General features: G+C 41.5%; 1 protein-coding gene across 4 annotated transcripts in view; it reads left to right on the top strand.

The window, feature by feature from the left end:
* The window catches only part of PROM1 (prominin 1), a 149,718-nt gene that overhangs the window by 5,753 nt on the left and 119,688 nt on the right, over positions 1-24,277 (top strand). For 2 of the 4 annotated variants that reach the window (XM_037829437.1, XM_037829433.1), the window contains exons 1-2: positions 826-938; positions 1,464-1,902. In XM_037829437.1, the coding sequence (XP_037685365.1) occupies positions 1,683-1,902 (220 nt within the window). In that variant the 5' untranslated portion in view covers positions 826-938; positions 1,464-1,682. Of the gene's footprint in view, positions 1-825; positions 939-1,463; positions 1,903-24,277 lie in introns of those variants that run through there. The other 2 variants (XM_037829434.1, XM_037829435.1) reach the window with 1 other exon arrangement.

Raw genomic sequence — 24,277 nt, 5'->3', positions numbered from 1 at the left:
TCCTTCAGTGAGGGTATAGGAAGACATTTCATGGCCTTCAGACTGTGAATTTGTAACCAAATAAACCCCCTTTGTAAAAGCCAATCCATTTCAGGTGTTTTGCAAAATGGCAGCATTAGCAAACTGGAACAACACCTGTGTTTGAATGTGCGCAATAGTGCTTTCTCATTAGAACCAGCAAAAACGGAGAGCCTTTCACGGCACAAGGACAGGTTGTTTGCAGTGGCCATAGGCTGGCAGGGAGACTGAATCTTTTGAAGACAGTTACAGGGGCCATGTGTATACTGTGGGTGATTAATTAGAGGACCCAGATTGAGGCTTGGTGTTCATGGATCCAGGCAGCTTGTGATTTGACAAAGGGAGAGTTTAAGGTCCACCCATCCTGTTGGGAGCTCTGTGCAGAACTAACTGGAGGGGAAAGGAAAGGAAAGAAGAAGATGCGGCAATATTGAGGGTGACCGATTCCTTAGAATTCAGATCTTCTTCAAGCAGCTCATGCAACCCACCTCCTGCCTGGAGCTCGCTTTGTCTCAGTAGAATATAGGTAGCGAGTCCTTCAGGCCCCTTGTGAAATGTGTATGGTGTGTCACTTTGTTGATTGCTCTGTCTCCCCTGTCTCACAATGTGTGTTTCAGGAACACCTGGGACGCAGTTACACTAACGTGCCAAATAAACCCCGAGTGTTTCTGAACACCAGACCAGAGAGAGAGAGGAAAAAAGAGTAGTGCTCCCCAGTTCCTGCTTCTAGGTTCTGTTTGGATTCACCTAACCTCATGAAATGGCACAAGGAAATCAGTTTAGTTTCTCTATTTTTGTATTTGGCAGGCACTTATTGCCAAGGTGTGGGCAGGAGTCTCCCTCTGCCCTGCCCTCATCTTCCAGGACCCCTCGCTGTGAAGGTGGTGCGGTGGGATGAGGATTTCCATCAGGATTGCCTGGTGAGCTTATTAGGAGGACAGATTCTAGCAGATTCTAGTGCAGCCATGCCCTTCGAGTTTGGCTTGTGGGTGAGGTAGAGAGGGGTGTGTTGGAAATAAGAACCAGTGAGCGAATAAGAAGACTATAAGGTAGAGTAAGGTCTATCTCTAAAGAGACAGAGTCCCTGAAATCCTCTCTGCCTCAGTTTTCTCATCTGTAAAATGGGATAATGCCTTAACATGCAAAACAGTATCTGTAATACAGTAAGTGCTCAACCAGTGTTTGCTTCTAAGACTCACACCTTCTCTACACTACCTGGTGTTTCTCAAAGCCATAAAGTGTCTGTGTTTAGATCTGGCCCCCGGAAGGACCTTGTCTGAGTCCTGGCTTTCATCCCAGCCCCTCCCCCGTGGCTATAGAGCAGGCCGCATGGGATTAGGCCAAGGCGCTTGCTCTAAAGCTTTGCAGCCTCCCCCCTGGGGAAGCTCCTGGTGGAGGCAGGTTGCCTGCATTAGTGACTCAGCTGCCATTTCTCTCTCTGCTAGGGATGGTTCCTTGAGTGACTGAGCCCCTTGGAGAACACTCTTCTGGAAGCACCCTTCGCCGCATGCCAGCCCAGCCAGAAAACTGAGGGTTCGACAGCTCCAGCCACCACCACGTCTCTGCTGCCCAGGAACACCCTTCCTAGGCTGACCGAAGGCCTCCAGAACCTCTAAGGCTGGGGCTACCCGATTCTACCTCATGGTTTTGGGCTTTTGCTAGCTATGGCTCCCATGCTCCACTTCCTGCTGCTACTGGGGCTGTGTGGGACTACCATTTCAAAAGGGACGCCTTCACCCTCGGAGACGCCTGAGGTTTTGAATTTTGAGTTGCCTGCAGTGAACTATGAGACCAAAGGCTCCCAAAAAGCAGGCCCCATTGGAGCTCTCTTTCAGATGGTGCATGGCTTTCTCCAGGTGGTGCAGCCCCATGCTTTCCCTGAAGGTAAGTGCCCACTGCAGGCAGAGATAACATTTTATCTTCAGTCACACATACATGCACACTCACAATTTTATTGCCCTTTAAATGGCAATACAATCAATATATAATACGGCCAATATTTTAGAGTCCAAAGTGATTGACCTGCGCAAGAGCAGATAGAAAGTGTTTAAACACAAGCTAAGAAGACTCTGCTTAAACGGGTTACCACGGGTGTGATGATAAGAAATGGAATCACGCTGTGTTGCAATGTTGGTTTTTCAATTCTTTATTCCCCTCTCCTTCTCCTTCCTACCCACTCCCCCTCCTTTTTTTTTTTTTTTTGATTAGAGCAATGAATTTTTCTGAAATGCATATCAAAGGTAATCTTAGGGTAAAAATGCAAATTCTTCATCATCAAATGAAAAGTTAATAATTACCCGCCATCTCATGGCAAGCTAGCACTTAGAAATTTAGCTCTTGTCCATCCACCAGAAATGCAATTTTGACATTGCTTAGGGCAAGGACAGGCCTGTCCAAACTTGTTTACCTGATTAACTGATTTGCTTCAGTTCTAAGAGTTTTTGGTGTGAGGATGGGAGGAAGGGCCCCTTGCTGGAATTTCTATGGCAGGGTGCTATTCTTTTTATAGGCAGTGCTCATTGCCCCTGGGCCTTATCATTGTTGACTTACTTACCTGTACTTGGAAGTCTTAGGGTATGTGTTTACCTGAATGGGATTATGGGCTGAAAATGGTCTGTGGGAGGCATCTGCTACTAGGGTTTGGCAGTCTAAAGTGTTTTTTTGTTTGTTTTATTTTGCAGTTTTATTGGGATATATCCATACTCCATGCAATCTATCCGAAGTATATAATCAGTGGCTCATAGAATCATCACATAATTATGCACAATCAATTTTAGAACATTTTCTTTACTAAAAAGAAAACCTAACCATTTCATACCTCTTATCTCCCCCTTTTATTGAGCCCTAGCATTGGTGTGGTACATTTGTTACTGTTGATGAAAGAATATTAAAATGTTACTGTCAGCTCTAATCCATAGTTTTGATGGGCTTGATGTTAGTTCTATCCCAAGCTTGTTTTTAAACTATAACTATTTGAATACTATTTTTGATTACTAAAAATTATAAAATTAAAAATTGTGGAAACTTTATCATTTTCCATAGCCAGTCAGCTACTACTATTCATAAGAGGCTTGTGTTGTGTTGTGTTGTGTGTGTGTGTGTGTGTGTGTGTGTGTGAAAGAAAGAGAGTATTTAGTGAACATCATTATTTGCTTATGAGTCATTAATACATTTTCATTAAAATACATTTGTAAAGTTTGGAATTTTCAATATTTACTAGTCTTAGATTAAGAAAATAATTTCAAGCGTAGTTTGTTTTTTATTAAAGTTTGATTCTGTGAAATAGATCACTCTAATCCTTTATTCTCATTGAAGAGAATCAAGAGCTAATTGTTTTTCTTACTTATGTCTCTGCTTAAAAGATTAAATTTGATAGTACAAAGGGTGGGAGTAGAAAATAAGTCAATTTTTGTTTATTTATTTTGCATTCAAGTTCATTGTTCTTTGTTTATGTGTAGACTTAGTATAAAAGTTATTGAATAAGCAAATGCCTACTAGTGTTTTTAGTTTTAGTTTTGGTTTTTTTTTTTTTTTTAACTTAAAAGGCATAAAATTCAGTTATTTAATATGAGTTTACAATTACTTCTTCAAAAAGATTGGGCAACATCCCATGGGCCATTCTACGGCGTAGCACACAGTTAGTTAATCCTGTAATCTCTTTCCATATGCTGTTCTGTTTTGTGCCCTCTTGATTTGAGAGAAAAGCTACTTCATAATTATTTTATCAGCAAAAGCACCGTTTTTAGTCCTTCCTTCAGTTAGATTAGAAGACAACTTTTAGCTTTACACAAAACTTCGGATGCATTCTAGGGCTTTGAACTCTACCACCATTATTAGTAGAGGGAGAGGCGTGGGAAGAATTTAAATCCTAATGTAATCTGAGGGTGTTAGCCTTGTTTGTTCGTTGACCTTCATCAATACTGATTACCTTGGAGAAAGAAATTCCCAGAAGTTTCAACAGTAAACCAGATGATAAGCCTTAAAAAAAAAAGTCTAAGTTTATTTAAAGAAAATAGTATTGAATTTAACAGATAATTTTTTGGTGTGTTGGTTTTCTTCCACTGCCCCATAACTTATATTCTTTCGCCTAGTTACTAGGTGTCAAAAGAGTCTCAAAGTGCTCACTGGATGTCTTGCAACATCAAGGACAAATCCAGGACAGTCCAGGCTTTTCCATTTGGGGTCAGTGCATTCCATGAGCACCAAATTATAGGTAGATGCCTTTATAATTGAAGATGCAAATAAAAGGGGTGGGGAGTGGGTTAGGGGATGGATTACTTCTTAATAGCTGTTACCTTAACTGAAACACATGACCTCAGGACAAGTCCTCCATGAAGCCATAGAAGATATTATCCCATAGATAAGTTCTTCCTTCCAGAAAGAGTCAAGGAGCTCGGGATGCCAAGTCCCGGTGCATGCTGACGAGGGAAAGAGGAAGGAGTTTCTCTGGAGCCTGGGCACCCTCTTTTATGCCATCTGACTGGCATAAATGTGAAATACCACATTTTGCATTTGACACTCCTAAGGGAAGTCCATGTTGTACTCTTATAAATACACAATGGACGGGTTTTGTTCAGCTGGGACTCAAGATAAAGGCCTGCTTTGGGCAGAAGAGGAGATTAGTTTAGATTGGATCAGGAGCACAAACTAGTTGTTTGATGTGGAAGAATGTCCTCTTGAACCCAGCTGTGGGTATTTCATAAGCATCTGCCCTGGCTTGAAGCTGCTGGGGCAATAAAAGGTGCTGTGCTTAGGCTGGCTAAGGACGGAGCAATTCTTTACGCTTGGGAGGAGTCATTTGTTCATTCACTGAACCTAGAAAGGGTGTTGGTGGCGGGATGACCCGGGGAGTCGAGGAAAGGGTGTTCCGGGCGGAGGGAACAGTATGTCCAGGGAGTGGAAGAGACTCTGGCTCCAATATGGGGTGAGGGGAGGGTGTCCTAGAATCAGTCTGTCCAGGTTGGGTGGAGCCAGGGCCTGGGGGGCCCTGACTGCCAGGCCAGGCAGGCTCAGACAGTATTTGGGTGGAGGATTCATTCATTCAGCAAGCATTTATTGGCAGCCCCTGCTTTCTGCAGTGCACTGCCCTGGGCTTGGTGGGTCAGGGTGTAAGTAGAATTGACCTTTAGGAAGATGACCCTGGATCAGCTTGTAGGATAAAGCACAGGGAGGAGGGATATTGGCTGGAAGACCCATCTGGAAGCTCCCACAGTGTTCCAGAGGAAGATAATAATGAACTAACTTGGAGCAAGGCAAAGGGAATAAGGAAGTGGATGTAGCGTCTGTCCAAAGAACTTGGTTCAGATCCTAGCTCTACCCTAATACCTGCTGGGTGATCTTGGCCAAGTCCTTGGCCTCTCTTCTGTTAGATGTAATAACTATAATCATGATGCACTTTTTAGGTTTTATCTGTGAGGCTTAGGTGAGAATGATGCATGTAAAGCCTATGTTTAAAAATCTTGCCTGACAGGCATGGAGAAGAATCCTCCGTAAAGGTTGCTGCTATTAAAATTATTATTTGAGAGGCTGAATTGACTGACATTGATGCCCAGATTGGGGTAGGGAGTGATTGTTGGAATAAGAAGGTGTGTCCAGAAGGGATCATTAAAATGCTCTTGCCACTGCTCCCTTGGGAACATTCTAGAATGGCCACATAAGCATTTCCATTTCTGTCAAGGTTCAGGGGGGCTGTGTCCCCTTGGCAAACCCCACAGGAGCAGAACTAGGTTTGGAAGCCAGGGCTCCAGTGCATTGCTTGTTTACTGAGTGACCTTAACTCCTCCTCAGAAATATCTACATCTGACAGGCTCTTGTTTTTGTCCACATCTGTCTTTCCTGCTGTTCCCAGCATCTGTTGTGAGACAGATACCATGTTTTGCTAATTGTTAGCTTGTTTGATCCCCACAAGAACTTTGGGGGAGGAGTAGGGGGTGGTGGTGCTTTTACTTGTTATATCCCCTTTTCAGATTGGGAAACTAAGTCAGAAAGAAGTTACGGGTTCCAAGCATTCAACTAGCAAGCAGCAGGTGAAGAAACCTTTGTTTCCTGGAGTAGATATTTCTCCTATATTCCTCAGCTACCTTCCCCAGTTTTACTTTGTTTTCCTTTTGATTTTACCATGGTGCCTTTAAAATGACTGCAGGTTACTATGGGAAATAGTACTTTTTGCACATTAAAGAGTGCATCGCCGAAGATGTCTGGTATTGGTGATGAACGGTGCCGTTTTCAGTTTTGTGTGGCTGTGATGAATTCACGGTAAATTATGACCCAGATCAGAGGCATTCTACTGGAGCAGGCAAAAAAAAAAAAAAAAAAAAAAAAAAGATTCTCTTAAATTATTTTCTACTGTGTGTTGGTATATTAGATTTTAAATATAACAACTCCTGTTTTTAAATTAGATTTCAGGATGGTTGACCTATTTTTAAAAACATTTTAGGCTAATCTGATTTGCTCGTGGGATTTGGGGGGTGAGGGGGAGTGGATTTGAAATAAGTGGCAGGAGTGGGGAGGAGGGAAGAGGTAGGCTTGGTTTCTGTGGAACTGAGGTGCCATTAGGCTGTTGTATTAGGCATGAACTCTGTCTGTGAACTCTGTCTTAGCTAATAGTGGAAACCTACTAGCTAAGGAAACCCCAAAAATGGGGCTTATCATTAAGATTCCAGGTTATCTCTGGATCTCAGCGAAGGTTCAGCTACCAGGGGCCAGACCTCATTGTCTGGACCGTCTCCGTCTGTCATTTCGGCTCCTCTATGCATGTGGCCGCTTCCTTCCTCCCCGCCCCCTCTCACTTTGCTTCCCCCACCTCATGGTGGGAAACCAGTTGCCAGCTTCATAGTTTGGGACAGTTTCCTAGAGAGTGGCTGGCAGTTCTTTCTCATCCAGCGCCAGTCCTGGGCCAGTTGCCAGCCATGGGCCTGTTGATTGACTGTGGCCAGGGTCCTGCCACGTGGACTCGGCCCCTGTGAGCCACCTCCATCACCGTGGCATCAGAAGCAGAGAGGCGGCCTGGGAGAGGGTTGGCCGAGCACACAGCCTGCAGGCGTGTCCATGCCCAAGTCCGCGCAGAATCGGACTCCAACACCTGCGTGCTTTTAGGTAATTCAGACAAAGCCAGCCTTGTCTCCTTTGGCCCATGTGACTCACTGCCAATGGGATTGGCCCTAAATGAGGTCGTAAAAGGAAGGAACTAATATCTATTGATCCTACCTTCCCTGCCCAGTCACTGTGCCGAATAGTCTACAGCTCTCCTCTTTTCCTCCAGACAATTATGAGAGACAACACTTATTATGTGCCTGCTTCAACTCAACAACCCTATGAGCTAGGTGCTATTATTATTCTCATGTATGGAGGCAGAAGCTGAGGCCCAGAGAGGCGAAATAACTTGCCCAAGGTCCCATAATTAGGAGGAAGCAGAAGCAGGTAAATCCAGGCAGGCTGGCTGTGGAGTTCAGGCTCATAATGTCCACTTTGGTTATGCTGAAAGGAAAGCCACCTAGAGGGTAAGGGACTGGTCCCAGGTCACCTGGACTGCGGGCTGAGTGGCTGAGCCCGGCTTTGACCCACGGCCTCCGACTCTCAAGCTGCACCATGGAGAAGATCTACAGGACAAATGTGCATTTTATTTTTTTTTTTTAATTTTTTTAATTTTTAATTTTTATTTCTCCATATCCTCACCAATACTTGTCATTTTCCATTTTTTTTTATTTTGAAATAAATTCAAAGTTATATGAACAGTTGCAAAAACAATACTAACCCCATATACAGAATTCCATCATACCCTGACCCCCCTCCCCCGATAGCCCAATCCACTAACTTGAACATGCTGTCACATCGCTGTTTCTTTCCTTCCCTCCCTCCCTCCCTCTCTCTCTATTTATCATCCATCATCTATTGCTCTGTCTTCTGAACATATGAGAGCTAGCTGCACACAACCTTGAACAAACACTATAATTCACATATACACTTCCCATGAATAAGAACATTCTTTTATGCAATCCCATTAAGCACAGCTGAGAAGTACAAGAGATTCAACAATGATACAAAGCTTACATTCTGTATTTCCTTTACCTTATGTCTCCACTGTGTCCCTTTGAGCCTCCTGTCCTCCATCCTCCAATCCCATCCAGGCTCATCCTTGGCATTTGACTGTCTTTTTTTTTTTCAATTGTGGAAACATATATACAGCCTAAATCTTCCCATTCCACCCCCTCCCTAGCCTTCCATTAGTGGGATTAATCACATTTAGAATGTTTTAATGCTCTTTCCCACCATCCATTACTAGAAATTTCCCTTCACCTCAAACAGCAACCCTACACTCATTTCTTAACTCCCCATTGCCCCTTCCCCCATTTCTCTTAACCCATACTCTACTTTTTGTCTCTATGGTTATATTCTCTGATAATTTCTTTGTGTTTACTGTGGGGCTTAAAATTAGCCTCTTAAATCCATAACAATCTTGTTTTTCTTTGATACCACCTTCACTTCAATAGGACACATAAACTATGTTCCTATACTCCTCCATTCCCCCACCTTTATATAGTTGTCTAAAATTACATATTTTACATTGAGTTCAAAACCACTGATTTGTCATTAGAGTTTGTGTATTTTATATCATGTAGGAAGTAAATAGTGGAGTTACAGTTCAAAAATTATTGACTTCTATTTGTATTCCATTGTGGTTGGAGAATGTGCTTTGAGTATATTCAATTTTTTTTTTTTTTTTTTTTTAATTTATTGAGGCTTGTTTTATGTCCCAGCTTGTGGTCCCTTCTGGAGAAAGATCTGTGATCATTAGAGAAAAATGAGTGTCCTGGTGATTTGGGATGTAAGGTACTATATATGTCTGTTAAAATTCTCTATATCTCTTTCTTCTTTCTTTGTTTCTCTGTTGGTAGGGCTCCCTTTAAAATCTGAAGTAGGGCAGGTCTTTTACTGGCAAAGTCTCTCAGCATTTGTTTGTCTGTGAAAAATTTAAACTCTCCCTCAAATTTGAAGGAGAGTTTTGCTGGATGAAGTATTCTTGGTTGGAAATTTTTCTTTCCCAGAATTTTAAATATGTCATACCACTGCCTTCTCGCCTCCATGGTGGTCACTGAGTAGTCACAACTTAGTCTTATGTTGTTTCCTTTGTATGTGGTGAATTGCTTTTCTCTTGCTGCTTTCAGAACTTGCTCCTTCTCTTCAGTACTTGAGAGTCTGATCAGAATATGTCTCGGAGTGGGTTTATTTGGATTTATTCTATTTGGAGTTCGCTGAGCATTTATGCTTTGTGTATTTATATTGTGTAGAAGGTTGGGGAAGTTTTCCCCAACAATTTCTTTGAATACTGTTTCTAGACCTTTACCCTTCTCTTCCCCTTCTGGGACACCAATGAGTCTTAAGTTGGGACATTTTATTTTGTCTGTCATATCTCTGAGATCCATTTCGATTGTTTTGATTTTTTTCTCCATTCTTTCTTTTGTTCTTTCATTTTCTGTTCGGTGGACTTCTAGGACACTGGGACATTGTTCAGCTTCCTCTAGTCTTGTATTGTGAATATCCAGAGTCTTTTTAATTTGGCCAACAGTTTCTTTTATTTCCATAAGATCTTCTATTTTTTTATTTACTCTTGCAATGTCTTCTTTATGCTCTTCTAGGGTCTTCTTTATGTTGCTTATATCCTGGGCCATGGTCTTCTTGATGTCCTTTAAATCCTTTGCCATGTTTTCGTTCCTTGATTGCAGTTCTTTGATTAATATGCGAGGTACTGTGTCTCTTCAGATATCTTGATTTGTGTGTTTGGAGTTGGATTCTCCATATCGTCTGGTTTTATCATATGCATTAAGATTTTCTGTTGTTTTTGGCCTCTAGACATTTGCTTTGCTTGATAGGGTTCTTTCAAGTTGTAAAAAAATAAGATACCAATCTAATTTTTCAGAAACACAGTTTGGTGACGTACACTTTCGCTAACTAACCAGGAGATGGTGTCTGTGAGTCACCTATACCCCTCAAGTCAGTTCTCAACCTTGTTCCCGCGGTGTGTGGGGAAATGATTCTTGTGGGGTTCAGTTGGAGAACTCAGATTGTGTGTGTTGCTGGAGCCATCCGCCCTGAATGTGGGGTGTGTGTACAGGTGGCCAGGGGGGAAGGGCAGCTTTAATATTCAAATCCCCCAGGCTCCCAGAGATTCAAGGCTGCCGCAAGAGTCTAAGCCTTCATTTCATTTCAGCCCCAGACCCTCTTTCTCGCTGTCCCACAAACCACTGGACTTGGCGTAGCGTCCCTGGGTTCTCCGAGTGGGTCCCCCCTCCCAGCTGCGATCCTCCAGGAGCTCTGCCGAGGGAATGCCGTGTTAAATCACAAGTGCGTGCCATCCCTCAAGGGAAGCCCCGGGCCGCCAGGCCGTGCAGGGGCGCTCTCCGCCTGTTGTAAAGATGGTCGAACGGGGCGTCTCAACACCCCCCTCCTCACACAGTTCCTCCTTCCGAGCTCCGGGACAGCTGGCGGGGCTCTGGGCTGTGGGCACGGCCCCGGGCAGGAGTTTATCCAGCCCTCCAGGGGGCCAGCTGTGAGCCGCGGGGTTTCTTTCAGCTCTGGCTCTCCCCTCCATTCCCCCGGCCCCGAGGGTATCTGCAGCAGGCTATCTTCCAGGTCAGACACCGAGAGGCCGGCCCAGCCCCCTCTTGCTGTGTTTTACTGTGTGGTTCCCACTGTTGCAGCTGCAGCCGCTCCTGGGTTTTTCAATTTTTTTTTTTTTTTTTAAAGAGCCAGTTGGTCTCCAAACGCCAATCCCTGGCTTCCCCACACTGCCGCGCGCCTGTAGGTCTTCCAGCCAGCTTACTCACTCGTTTCAGAATGCAGACTCCTGGTTTCACCAAGTATACGGCCCCTGTGATACTAGCAGACCTGGTCCAGCTGGCGCATCACTGTAACCGGTATTCTGGATCACTTTCTAGTTTTTATCTAGTGTTTTTCACGGAGGTGTTTTTTTGCCTTGTCTCACCTAGCCGCCATCTTAGTTTTCCCCAAATGTGCATTTTAAAGTCACCAGTGACCTCTGAGCAGGAGATGGATTCTGGTGGGAAGGTGATGTGTCTACAGATTGTAATAGGTATTCCTTTAATCTTCCTTATATATCTTTAGCTTCATAGTACAACCTTTGTAGCAAAACTAAAAAACTATTCCTGTCCAACAGTGATCCCGTCACCTTATCTATAAAATCCTACTGATTCAACAAATGGGCCTGGGAGAAATGGTTATGCATACCCAAAGGAATGAAAGAGGACCCCTACTTCATACCCTACACAAAAGTTAACTCAAAGTAGATCAGAGACCTCAATATAATAGACAGTGCCATAAACTTCTAGAAGATAATGTAGGGAAACTTCTTCAAGACCTTGTATTAGAAGATCACTTCTTAGACCTTACATCCAAAGCACAAGCAGCAAAAAGAAAAATAAATGGGGACTCCTGAAAACTAAAAGCTTCTATACCTCAAAGGAATTTGACAGAAAGATGAAGAGGCAGCCAACTCCATGGGTAAAAATATTTGGAAACCACGTATCTGATAACAAAGACTGATATCTTGCATGTATAAAGAAATCCTACATCTCAACGACAGTAGTACAAACAACCCAGTTATAAAATGGGCAAAAGATATGAAAAGACATTTCTCTGAAGAAGAAATACAAATGGCTAAAAAACACATGAAAAAATGTTCATCTTCACTAGCTATTAGGGAGACGCAAGTTAAGACCACAATGAGATATCATCTCACACCAATTAGAATGGCTGCCATTAAATGAACAAGAAGCTACAAATGCTGGAGAGGATGTGGAGAAATTGGAAAACTCTTATTCATTTTTGGTGGGACTGTGTAATGGTGTAGCCACTCTGGAAGACAGTCTGGTGTTTCCTTAGGAAATCAGGTATTGAGTTACCCTTCAATCCAGCAATTGCACTTCTTGGTATATACCTGGAAGATCTGAAAGCAGTGACACAAATAGGTGTTTGCACAGCGATACTTATAGCGGCATTATTCACAATTGCTAAGAGATGGAAACAACCCAAATGTCCTTCAACAGATGAGTGGATAAACAAAATGTGATATATACGCACAATGGAATACTATGCAGCTGTAAGAAGGAATGATGTCATGAAACATATGACAACATGGATGAACCTTGAAGACGTAATGCTAAGCAAAATAAGCCAGGCACAAAAAGAGAGGTATTTTATGTTACCACTAATGTGCACTCTGTGAAAAATGTAAAATAAAATGTTTCATATTGTAGAATGTATGGGACCTAGTGATAGATATTAACTAGTGAAGGGGGAGCAATAATCTAATGAGAACAGATAAGTTATTGAGGGTAATCTTAATGTTATGGGAGTGCTCAGGAACGACTATGGTTTGTCAGTTTTCTTGGGGTAGGGTAGGCTCATGTTGGAAGCTATGTAGTTATTTTAGGTTGTTTTTCTTATTCCTTTGTTTGGTTATGGTTTGTTAATTTTCTTGGGGTAGGGTAGGAACATGTTGGAAGCATTGTAGTTATTTTAGGTTATTTGTTTTTCTTAGTCCTTTGTTTTGGTTTTGTTTGAAATGTTTTTTTTTTTTTTTATTATTTGTTTTAATATTTTGATAAATAAAGTTTAAAAAAAATCCTGCTGAAATGTGGTCCTGTCTTTCCAGAAATAAATAATTGGGGCAGGCTGTGCACTTCTGGGAAATGTGTGCTATTCCCATGGACGATACATGAAGAAAAGCTTCCTGCTTTCCTTATCTCCAATAATCACACACTTTTAGGAAGGCTTCCATACATGCAGGAAACGAGAGATTAAGTGTGAACACAAATAGAGAGGCCATGCCAGCAGCTGCTGATGAGCCAACATGGTGTTAACGTACACTTGTCCATTGGGGTTAAGCCAAAGAGAAGTCCTAGGATTTGTGCTTGGAGAAGCAGCTGTGAAGCATGGTGTGCACCAGGCACTGCTGAGTCAGATCCGTGGAGCGGCATGGAGGTTACCAGGAGCCTGCCGGGTACCCTGGGCTTGTCTGGAATCTAGGTTCAGAAATGAGCGGTGGTGAGGAGCCTGCTCTCTGGAGCCACTGCCTGGGTGGATCCTGGCTCCGCTGCTTACCAGCTCTGTGACCTTGGGCAAGTTACTTAAGCTCTCTGTTCCTCAGATTTCTTTTCTGTCAACTGGAAAAAATAATAGTACCTACTTTTTGGGTCATCATAAAATTTACATGAGTAATATTTATAAAGCTCTTAGACTAGTGCCTGTTATGGTGAGTGCCATGTAAGTGTTTGTTCAGATATGAATGTGTAAAATGCATATTTATCAAAAGCCTTTACATTAATCTCAGGTGTTGGTGACCACATGGACAAAAGAACAAGTATGGGCTTGACCCTCACTGTATGTATGTTTAGTTTTCCTGGTAACCCCATACGGCTCAGAGAAGCTAAGTAATGTGCCCAAGGACATGTTCCTAGAAAGTGATGGAACTAGATTCAAACCTGGCTGTTGGATTCCAAGTGCTTGCATCTCAATTCTGCACATGATGTAGTGAGTTCCCACTGGGTGCCAAGATGGTTCTGTTGGGCAGATACTGCAGAGAGAAAGCTGGCAGGCTGCGTTTGGCGAACTGTGAATGGTGATGCATGATGGGGCAATCTGCGGAGACTTTGTGGAAGAAGTAGCATTTGAACTGAGCCGTGAGGATGCAGGTGTTCAGGAGGCAGAGGACAGCATGTCTGCTGGAGGGAACTGGCCAAGCAGGGGTCTAGGTGACGTAAGGGAGCGGTGAGGCCAGCACCTGTCTGGGAGGCTGCTGGGAAGTGAGCTTGGGGGGTGGCTGGTGGGCAGAGGGGAGACGGGATCTGCAGTGTCATGCCAGCACGACTGCCCAGGGATCTGTCAGCACTGCAGAGTGGGTGTCCCTTTGTGACCCCAACCAAAGCTGCAGAAAGGAGTCCATGGGGAGTGTGGAAGTCTGCTGAGCCTGTTCCTGGAAATTCTTGCGTAGATTTGGATTCCAGCAGCCTAACTCGGGGCAACACAAAGTTTGGCTTTTGTATCAACAGCATCAGCATCACCTGGGAGCATGTTAGAAATGCACATTCTTGGGCCTCATCCCAGACCCACTGAATCAGTATCTCCTTTTGTTTTTCTTCAAGTTTAAAAATATATATATATATGTCATAGTGTAATGTGCATACAGAAAAGTACATATAAGTTTACAGTTCGATGACTTTTCACGAACTGCACATATCTGTGTAACTAGCACAAGATCAAGAAAAAGAATGAGCCCCCAGAGAACCCCCTCTTGCCTCCTGGTCACTGTCCCCGGCCATCCTCCCGACTTTGTATGTGTTACTTGTCCATATCATTGCATGTATTTTAAATATTCATTCTCGTTGATGGGTACTCTTCTATTAGGTGAATATAGTTGTGCCAATTTGGATCTGTTTTGTCCCCCAGAAAAGCCATATTCTTTAATGCAGTCTTGTGGGGGCAGACTTATTAGTCTTTTGATTAGGGTGTGATCTTTGATTAAATTATTTCCATGGAGGTGTGGACCCCGCCCAGTCAGGATGGGTCTTGATTAGTTCACTGGGGTCCCTAAGAGAGCTCAAGAGCCAAGACAAAGGCTGATGCTTAGGGATGCTTAGAGAGGCAGACATCAGGACGTTTGGAGATGCTAAGCCAAGAGATGAAGCCCAGAGTTTGCCCCAGAGAAGCTAAGACAGGACCCCCAGATCTTAGAGAGAAATGCTCCAGGAGAGCCAAGCAGAGAACTGAGAGAAGCTAAGGGAGACAGAAGGCCAGGTACATTTTGGAGAAAGCCATTTGAAACACAATCCAGGAGCAAAGGACCATCAGATGCCAGCCACATGCCTTCCCAGCTGAAAGAGGTGTTTCGGATGCCATCGGCCTTTCTTCAGTGAAGATATCCTCTTGTTGATGCCTTATTTTGGACACTTTTATGGCCTTAGAACTGTAAATTTGTAACCTAATAAATCCCCTTTATAAAAGTCAATCCATTTCTGGTATTTTGAATAATGGCAGTATTAGCAAACCGGAACAATAGCGTCGTTTGTTTATTCATTCATGGGTTGGTATTTGAGAGGTTTCAGTTTGGGACCATTACACATAGTGCTGCAATGAAAGTTTGGCGTGTGCTTTCTGATGGCTGTGTACACATCTGTTGAGTATATGCCTAGGAGTGAATTGCTGCATATGTATTTTTTTCACCCTTAGTATTACTACTAAACAGTTTTCCAAAACGAATGTACCAACCAAATCCTTTTTTATTTCCACATTTTATGATGGAAAATTTCAAATGTGTACAAAAGCGGGAGTCTGATGAACGCTTATTTTCCCATCACCCAGCTTCAGCACCCTTCAGCTCTTCACCAATCTTGTCCTCTTCCTACCTGTGCCCACTTCTCCTCCCCACTCCTTCATTAGGAAGTCGATTCCAGGCATTTTACCATTTCATCTTTAAATGTTTTAGTATGTGTCTCTGAAAGATAAAAATACAGTACCATTGTCACCCCGTAAAAAGTTAACAGTAATTCCTCAGTATGATCAAATATTCAGGAAATGTTCAGTTTCTTGATTATCTCATGAATAATTATTAATTTTTTCTCATTTTATTTTGTTTGACTCAGTATCCAAATAGTATGCCTACATTGTAATTGGTCAATATGCCTCTTTACATCACTTTTTTAAAAATTCAGTTTTATTGAGATATATTCATATACCATATAGTCATCCATGGTGTGCAATCACCTGTTCACAGCACCACCATATAGTTGTGCATTCATCACCCCAATCTATTTTTGAATATTTTCCTTACACCAGAAAGAATAAAAATAATAAGAAAAAATGAAAGTAAAAAAAGAACACCCAAACCATCCCCCCCCATCCCACCCTATTTTTCGTTTAGTTTTTGTCCCCATTTTTCTACTCATCCATCCATACACTGGATAAAGGGATTGTGATCCACAAGGTTTTCACAACCACACTGTCACCCCTTGTAAGCTGCATAGTTACACAATCGTCTTCAAGAGTCAAGGCTACTGGGTTGGAGTTTGATAGTTTCAGGTGTTTACTTCTAGCTAGTCCAATACATTGAAACCTAAAAAGGGATTTCTATATAGTACATAAGAATGCCCACCAGTGTGACCTCTTGACTTCATTTGAAATCTCTCAGCCACTGAAACTTTATTTTGTTTCGTTTCATGTCCCCATTTTGGTCAAGAAGTTGTTCTCAATTCCATGATGTCAGGTCCAGGTTCATCCCTGGGAGTCATATCCTGTGTTGCCAGGGAGATTTACACCCCTGAGAGTCAGGTCCCATGTAGGGGGGAGGGCAGTGAGTTCACCTGCCGAGTTGGCTTAGCTAGAGAGAGAGAGGGCCACATCTGAGCAACAAAGAGGCACTCAGGGGGAGACACTTAGGCACAATTATTAGCAGATTTAGCCTCTCCTTTGCAGTAACGAGCTTCATAAAGGCAAACCCCAAGATAGAGGGCTCGGCATACCAAGCTGTCATTCCTCAGTGTTTGTGAGAACATCGCAACAACCCAGGTGAGGAAGTCCAACACTTCTGCATTTTCCCCCAGCTCCTCTGGGGTGCCCTGCATATATATTTTTATTCTCTGTCCAAATTATTTCAGGATGTGTCGCTATTTCACACTAACCTAAACAAACCTACCTGATCTTACTTCCTCTTCAGAGTTCCATGTAATTATGATGTTTGAACAAACTGACTGTACAAGTTAAATTGTATAGAAAATATAGATCCTGCACCAAATAATCATCTCTTCCCTTGGTCTCACACAGAAGTTGAAGTTTTAAAACATAGTCAGTATCGTTCTTTATCCTTTGGCCCGATTTGCTCTAGTTCTAACCAGATCTGCTTCATTTCATATCTCTAATTGAAGTCCGGGCTCTTTTTCAGCTTTTTTTTTTTTGATTTTAGGTATTTTTATTAAAATAAGAAAAGACGTTTCACACAAAGCAATCCCTTACTGGAACCAAGCAAGAACTTTGGAAATGGAACTCACTATTTAAAAACAATGACAAACATAAACTTCCTTGACAGAATCTTACTGAAATTTCATTGAAAACACAGTGTACTGGCTTTTCTCAGAATTCATGTAAAAACAATAGTTTGGTTTTACTTGATAAAGTTTTTTTTTTAATTAATTAATTTTTAAAATTGAAATTGTTCACATAACCTAAAATTATCCAAAGATCCAAAGTGTACAATCATTTGCCCACAGTACCATCATACAGCTGTGCATCCATCACCACAGTTAATTTTTTTCCAATTTTTAGAACATTTTCATTACTCCAGAAAAGAAATAAAGACAAAAAAAGGAAACTCAAACCCGCCCATACCCCTAACCACCCCCCACCCCCAATTATTGATTCATAGTCTTAGTATAATACATTTGTTACAGTTGATAAAAGAATGTTAAAATACTACGAACTATTTTATATAGTTTGCAATAGGTATATATTTTTTTCCTATATGCCCCTCAATTATTAATTTCTAGTTATAGTGTCATACATTTGTTCTAGTTCATGAGAGAAATTTCTAATATTTGTACAGTTAATCATGGACATTGTCCACCACAAGTTTCACTGTTTTATACATTCTTATCTTTTAACCTCCAACTTCCCTTCTGGTGACATATGTGACTCTGAGCTTACACTTTCCACAACCTTCACACACCATTCAGCACTGTTAGTTATTCTCACAACGTACTACCATCACCTCTGTCCGTTTCCAAACGTTTAAGTTCACCCTAGTTGAACATTCTCTCATAATAAGCAACCGCTCCCCATTCTTTTGCCTTATTCTATATCCTGTTAACTTATATTTCATGTCTATGAGTTTGCATATTATAATTAGTTCGGATCAGTGAGACCCTGCAATATTTGTCCTTATGTGTCTGTCTTATTTCACTCAATATAGTGCCCTCAAGGTTTCTTCATCAACTCATTTTTTTTAACATGGTTTTGTTCCCACACCATACATTCCATCCTAAGTAAACAATCGTTGGATTCCTGTATAGTCACGTATTTATGTATGCAGCACCATCACCATATTTATGTAAGGACATCTCCATTTCTTCCACAAAGAAGGAGGAAGAGTCAAAGAAGGTAGAGGGACAAAAGAAAAAGAAAAAAAGAGAGAAAAAAACATGAAAGCTAGAAAGCAACAGAAGGAAAGATAGCATTAATCTAAAGTAAAATAAAGAGTCAGACAACATCCCCAGTGCCAGGAGTCCCAAACCCTTCCCCCATGTCCCCCCCACCATATGCATTTAGCTTGGTATATTGCCTTTGTTGAAGGAAGCAAAATACAATGTTTCTGTTGATTATAGTCTCTAGTTTGCATTGATTGTATTTTACCCACAATCCCACCCTATTTTTAACAACCTTGCAATGTTGACATTCATTTGTTCTACCTCATGTAAAAACTATTTATACCTTTTATTACAATTGTTGAGCACCCTAGGTTTCATTGAGTTATACAGACCCAGTCTTTATCTTTCGTCTTTCGTTCTGGTGTCCCACATGCTCCTAACCTTCCTCTTTCAACCATGCTTACAGTCATCTTTGTTCAGTGTATTTACATTGCTGTGCGCCTATCTCCCAAGATTGTTTCCAAACCTCTTACTCCTGTTTTTTCCTTTCTGTCTGCAGTGCTTCCTTTAGTGTTTCCTGTAGAGCAGGTATCTTGTTCACAGACTCTGTCATTGTCTGTTTGTCAGAGAATATTTTAAACTCTCCCTTATATTTGAAGGACAGTTTTGCCAGATATAAGATTTTTGGTTGGTGGTTTTTCTCTTTCAGTATCTTAAATATATCACCCCACTTCCTTCTTCCCACCATGGTTTCTTTTGAGAAATCTGCACATAGTCTTATCAAGCTTCCTTTGTATGCGATGGATCACTTTTCTCTTGCTGCTTTCAGGATTCTCTCTTTATATTTGACGTTTGATAATATGATTATTAAGTGTCTTGGCGTAGGCCTATTCAGCTCTATTCTGTTTGGGGTATGCTGTGCTTCTTGGATCTGTAATTTTATGTCTTTCATAAGAGATGGGAAATTTTCGGTGATTATTTCCTATATTGTTGCTTCTGCCCCTTTTCCCTTCTCTTCCTTCTGGGACAGTGGCAGTACATTCCTGCATTTTGTTTTGTCCTTTAGTTGCTGGAGATGTTGCTCTTATTTTTCCATTCTTTTCTCTATCTGTTCTTTTGTGTGTAGGCTTTCAGGTGCCTTGTTCTTCAGTTCGTGTTTTCTTCTGCCTCTTGAGATCTACTTGTTGTATGTTTCCATTGTGTCTTTCATCTCTTGTGTTGTGCCTTTCATTTCCATAGATTCTGCCAGTTGTTTTTTCGAACTTTTGATTTCCACCTTATGTATGCCCAGTGTTTTCAGTATACACTTCATCTCTTTTGCCATATCTTCCCTAAACTTTTTGAATTGATTTAGTATTAGTTGTTTAAATTCCTGTATCTCAGTTGAAATGTAAGTCTGTTCCTTTGACTGGGCCATAACTTTGTTTGTCTTAGTGTAGGTTGTAATTTTCTGTTGTCTAGGCAACTGGTTTCCTTGGCTACCCCAGTCAGGTTTTCAGACCAGAACGGGCTCAGGTCTTGGAAGGATGGAATGGTATCCAGTTTTCCTAAAGGGTGTCTTAGAAGATTGGTATAGCCTGTGAGGCCTCAAGTCACTGTGCTTTTCTGCCCAGCAGGTGGCACCTGTCAGCCTGTAGCTCCAGACTGGTGAAGGAGGTGTGGCCCATGGCTGTTTTCCCCCAGTCTCTGGGGTCTGTTTCTTAATGGAAGGTGGGTAATAGAGCTTGGTGCCACCTTCTTTCTCTTAGGGAAGATACACCCCCTAAGGAGACATCATTTACATTTGAATAGTCTCTCTGCCTGTGCTATCTCCACCCTTGTCTGGGTCAGGGCACTGGAAACTGAAAATGGCTGAGGCTTTCTCCACTGAGCTGAAAAAGAGACAGAAAGCCCCCTTCAGGGCCAGTCCGCGGCCACCCTCCAGCTCTCCAAGGTCATTTGTCACCAGCAGCCTGTCTGCTTGTTGGGGATCATAGCTTGCAGTGAGCAGTCCATGCTTGTTAATTAAAACCCCAGTTGGAGCTCAGCTGGCCTGTATTCGCTTGCTTGGGGAGTACTGCTCTCTAGTACCACGAGGCTTTGCAGTTTGGGTCATGTAGAAAGGGGTCTCCCAGCTTGGATCCGCAGTTTTTACTTACAGATTTTATGCTGTGATCTCAGGCATTCCTCCCAATTCAGGTTGGTGTGTGATGAGTGGACAGTCACGTTTTCCCCCCCGCAGTTATTCCAGATTATTTACTAGTTGTTCCTGGCTGTTTATTAGTTGTTCCAGGGGGACAAACTAGCTTCTACTACTCTCTATGCCGCCATCTCTTCCGGTCTCCTCTTTTTCAGCTTTTTTATCCGTTTCAGTATGTGCTAATACTGACATTCATATCTGCTGAGTTCTAGCTCTGAATTTCAGGTGTCACATAGATACCCAGAGTTCCAGAGATGATCAGATTATACATAAAAGGATCAGCATCTCAGAATTTGGAGATAGCCATTACAATTCAGGAATAGATGTGACTGCTGCAGGAGCTTACAATCTAGGGACCATTACAATAAGTATTCCCCTGATTAGCTGTGCTTTAAGATTCAATTCTTGTTTATACATTGTAGTTAGTCTATATTGGTGAGGCATTATAATGTTTGTCTTTTTTTGTGGTGTAGTTCACTCAAAATGCTGTCTACGGGATCCATTTACCTCACGTCTCACAGCTTTACTTCTTCTTGTAGTTGGTCAATATTCCATTGTATGCATACACCACGTTTCACCATTCTGTTCTTCAGTCGATGTACTCTTTATCTCCATGTGTTGCAAATCATGAATACTGCCTCCATAAACATCAGTGTGCAAATGTCCATACATGTTCCTGTTCTCAGATCTTCCAAGTATATACCTCATAATGAGGTTGCAGGGCCTTATGGCCCCCACATACTTAGCTTCTTGTGGAACCACCACTCTGTCCTCCAGATAGGCTACACCATTCTGCCTCCTCCTGTTTTCTCCAGCACTTTTATCCATATTTATATTTATATTTTTTCCTAAAACTTTATAGAGGTATATTTACATACCATACAATTATCCACAGTCTTTACTTCACTTGTAATCTGTAGGAGGCCCTATCATGCCTTTTTTCCCCTTACAACTTATTTGTTGAAGATACCAGTTGCTTTTCCTGTAGTATTTCTTATAGGCTGCATTTTGCCAATTGCATCTTCCTGGTATCCTTTAACATGTTCCTCGGTCCTCTGTATTTCCTGTAAATTAGTATGTAGATCAGATCAGGTTCAATTTGGGGGTAAATATAATTTATTTATATTTAATTATATAAAATTAATAAAAAATTAATAAAAAATATGGTGCTGTATATTTACATCAGAAGATGGATAAAATCTGGTTGTATTGCTTTGTGATTTTAGCAGCCACTAATGATAACTGTCTAGATTCATTAATTTATAATGGGCCCAGTCCTTTCAAAATCATTTTCAAACATGCTCTCAAATATATTGGAACTTTTAAGAAAAAAAAATGGGATACTTGCCATAATCTGTAACTTGAATTTTTCACTTAAGATTATATCATGGACATTTTTTCTTGTCTGTTCCTATTAGCTATTGCCAAAATTAAAAAGGTTTTTAAAGCAAGGAATCACGATGAATGATACACACCATAAATATCTTTTTTTATCTTAAAACATTCATTTACCAATCTTTTGATGTAGGCCCAAGTCTTAAAAATTTTTTTAAAGTATTGTGAGTCAATTGTTTGTAGTTTCACAATTAGTGTTTCTGATATAAACTGCACCCAAAATGCATCTTTTGTAATTTCCTGTTTTGGTTTCTTTAAAGTAGAGCAAAAGCTAAAACTCTTGGAGTTCAGAGTTCTAGATTTTTAGCTTGTTTTTTTTTTTTTTTTTTTTACCAAACTTTGCAGTTTACCCACACGTCATTTCATCTAAATGACTGACCTTTATTAAGTCTTTATAGAATATTTAATGTACTTTTAAATGCTCCTACTTTTTACCTTCATATTTCCTCAGTTTGTGTAATAGTTACACATTGTACTTAATATATCGAGGCATAAAGAAGCTTCAGAACAAACCCAGTGCATGGATAAATGAACAGGTGTTTGCAGAGAGCCAAAGGTGCCTGAGAGAGCTGGTCACCTGGCAGTGAGAGACAGCAGGTTGTGGACCTCAGGTGTGTTTTCCAGGAGAAGGGATTGATCTTGTCAGGTTATCTGGATAGCTGCGAGGGTGGAGTTTGGCTCCCGGATTCTCTGCTGTCCATTTCTGTATATGCTGAAGGCATGTCATCAAGGCATTTGACTCATGAAGATTCAACCCGATGTGCTGGAAAGAAAAAAAAAAGAGAAATAAATAGTACAGATGCTCCTTTCCACTGTTCCACAAATATATCATGGAGTATTCAATTGAAGAAGCAGCAACTTCCATCAACACTTAAAATTTGCCACTGTGGGCTTTCCTAAGAGACAGATGATTTAAGGGATTTTCACGCTAATTCCCCCCTCTCTTCTCGTTCACTGCACTTGCTACCCAACTTAAGAAACTGAGCCCACTTGAGATCAGACACAGTTGTCAGTTGTCTCCTTTCCTCCACTTGCCTCCTGGCAAACTACTGTGGTTTCTTTAAAACTTTCCTCCTGGAAATCTGGAAATTCCTCCTGAAATTCTGGAAATCTGGTCCCTCTTATCCTCATCTTATCTTCTAGTCTGTGCTATTTCTGTATCATTTACACATTTTACTTGCGCATGTTTAACACTGCATTTTAGTAGTTTGCATGTTGGTCTCTAATATAAACTCACTGAAGCTAGGGTGCCTGGTACCTGGAATACCCTTCATAATTGCTCTTTCTCTTTTCATCAAATTTCTTTTTCTGTTCAGTCCATAAAGGTAATTGCTATGTGTCCATTCTTAAAATACTAACCTCACTTGGGTGATTCAGCCACTCCCTTAGGGCCAGGATTCCTTCCAGAGCTTCTTGCTCTGCTTTTACATTTTCTTTTAGAACTTCCTTACTGTCAGATTTCTTTTTCTTTTTGTTTCCCCATTGTCATTGTCCTCTGGTAGCGCATCTTTGCTTTCTGCAAATTCTAGTGCTCCCTTTTACACAACCAGCTGGGTGAATTCTGGTGGCTGGCTCCATTTTTCCTATAGAGTTCAGAATGCGCGGAGTTGGTGATAGCTACTCACGTCAGAGACTTAAAAATTTATTTCCAGAGTTGTGCTTTTTCACTTCCTCGGAACCACTCACCTTTGCAATTTTTTAGCAAACAGCCACCCCAAACTTGATAGAGATTAAATATCTGTGAGCTCAAGGGCAATGTTTTGTGTGGCATACCTTGTGATTCTGACTAAAAAGCTGGCAAGGTCACCTGGAGATGCCTGAAGGCAGAAGAGATAAGCAATGAGTGAAATTCTGGACATCAAATGAGTCCAATTACATACCCTGCTCTCCTGCTTAATATTTTTAAAATTAACTTTTAAATATAAAAGCAGGATATGTATATGTTGGTGGGGGGAGGCTAATAGCCATTAAATGGGAAAAATGAAAAGGAAATACCCCCCTCCACACTTCAGAAATAATGATTGTTTAAGGTTTCTTATATTGCTGGTCATTCATTCATTGATTCATTCATTCCGTGGGCCTGCAGTCAGCACCAAGCAAGTGCCGGCTCAAGGGAAGAAACACCCACAAATGATTTACACAGACACTTTTTAAAACATTTTTTAAAGGAATTATTTCATATGTTCTTCTGGCCCTTTTTAAACTTGACATATCTGGCAGATTATTCTAGACATCCATTTCACTTTTTATAAAATTAAAAAAATGTATACAAGTTTAGAAAAAAGCTTCGTAGAACATCACAGCGTACCAGTTGCCCCCGCCCCGCATTCCCAGAATAAACATGTGTCGGATTGTTTTAAGTAAAGGAAAGCAAACATGATTGACACGATTGGAATCCCCTTTACACACCATCCCAGATCCTGTTCCCCTCCTGCCTTCCCATCTCTCCCTTCTTCACAGAAACTCGATTGTCCCAATCCATATTTTTATGTACTAGTCATACACAGAGACAGGATTGTTTGCGTGTGAGCCTTGC

This window comes from Choloepus didactylus, chromosome 3 (assembly GCF_015220235.1).
Source record: "Choloepus didactylus isolate mChoDid1 chromosome 3, mChoDid1.pri, whole genome shotgun sequence".
Classification (NCBI taxonomy): Eukaryota; Metazoa; Chordata; class Mammalia; order Pilosa; family Megalonychidae; genus Choloepus; species Choloepus didactylus.
Note: the sequence above shows the minus strand (reverse complement) of the source record. Positions and strands in the feature narration are given on the sequence as shown.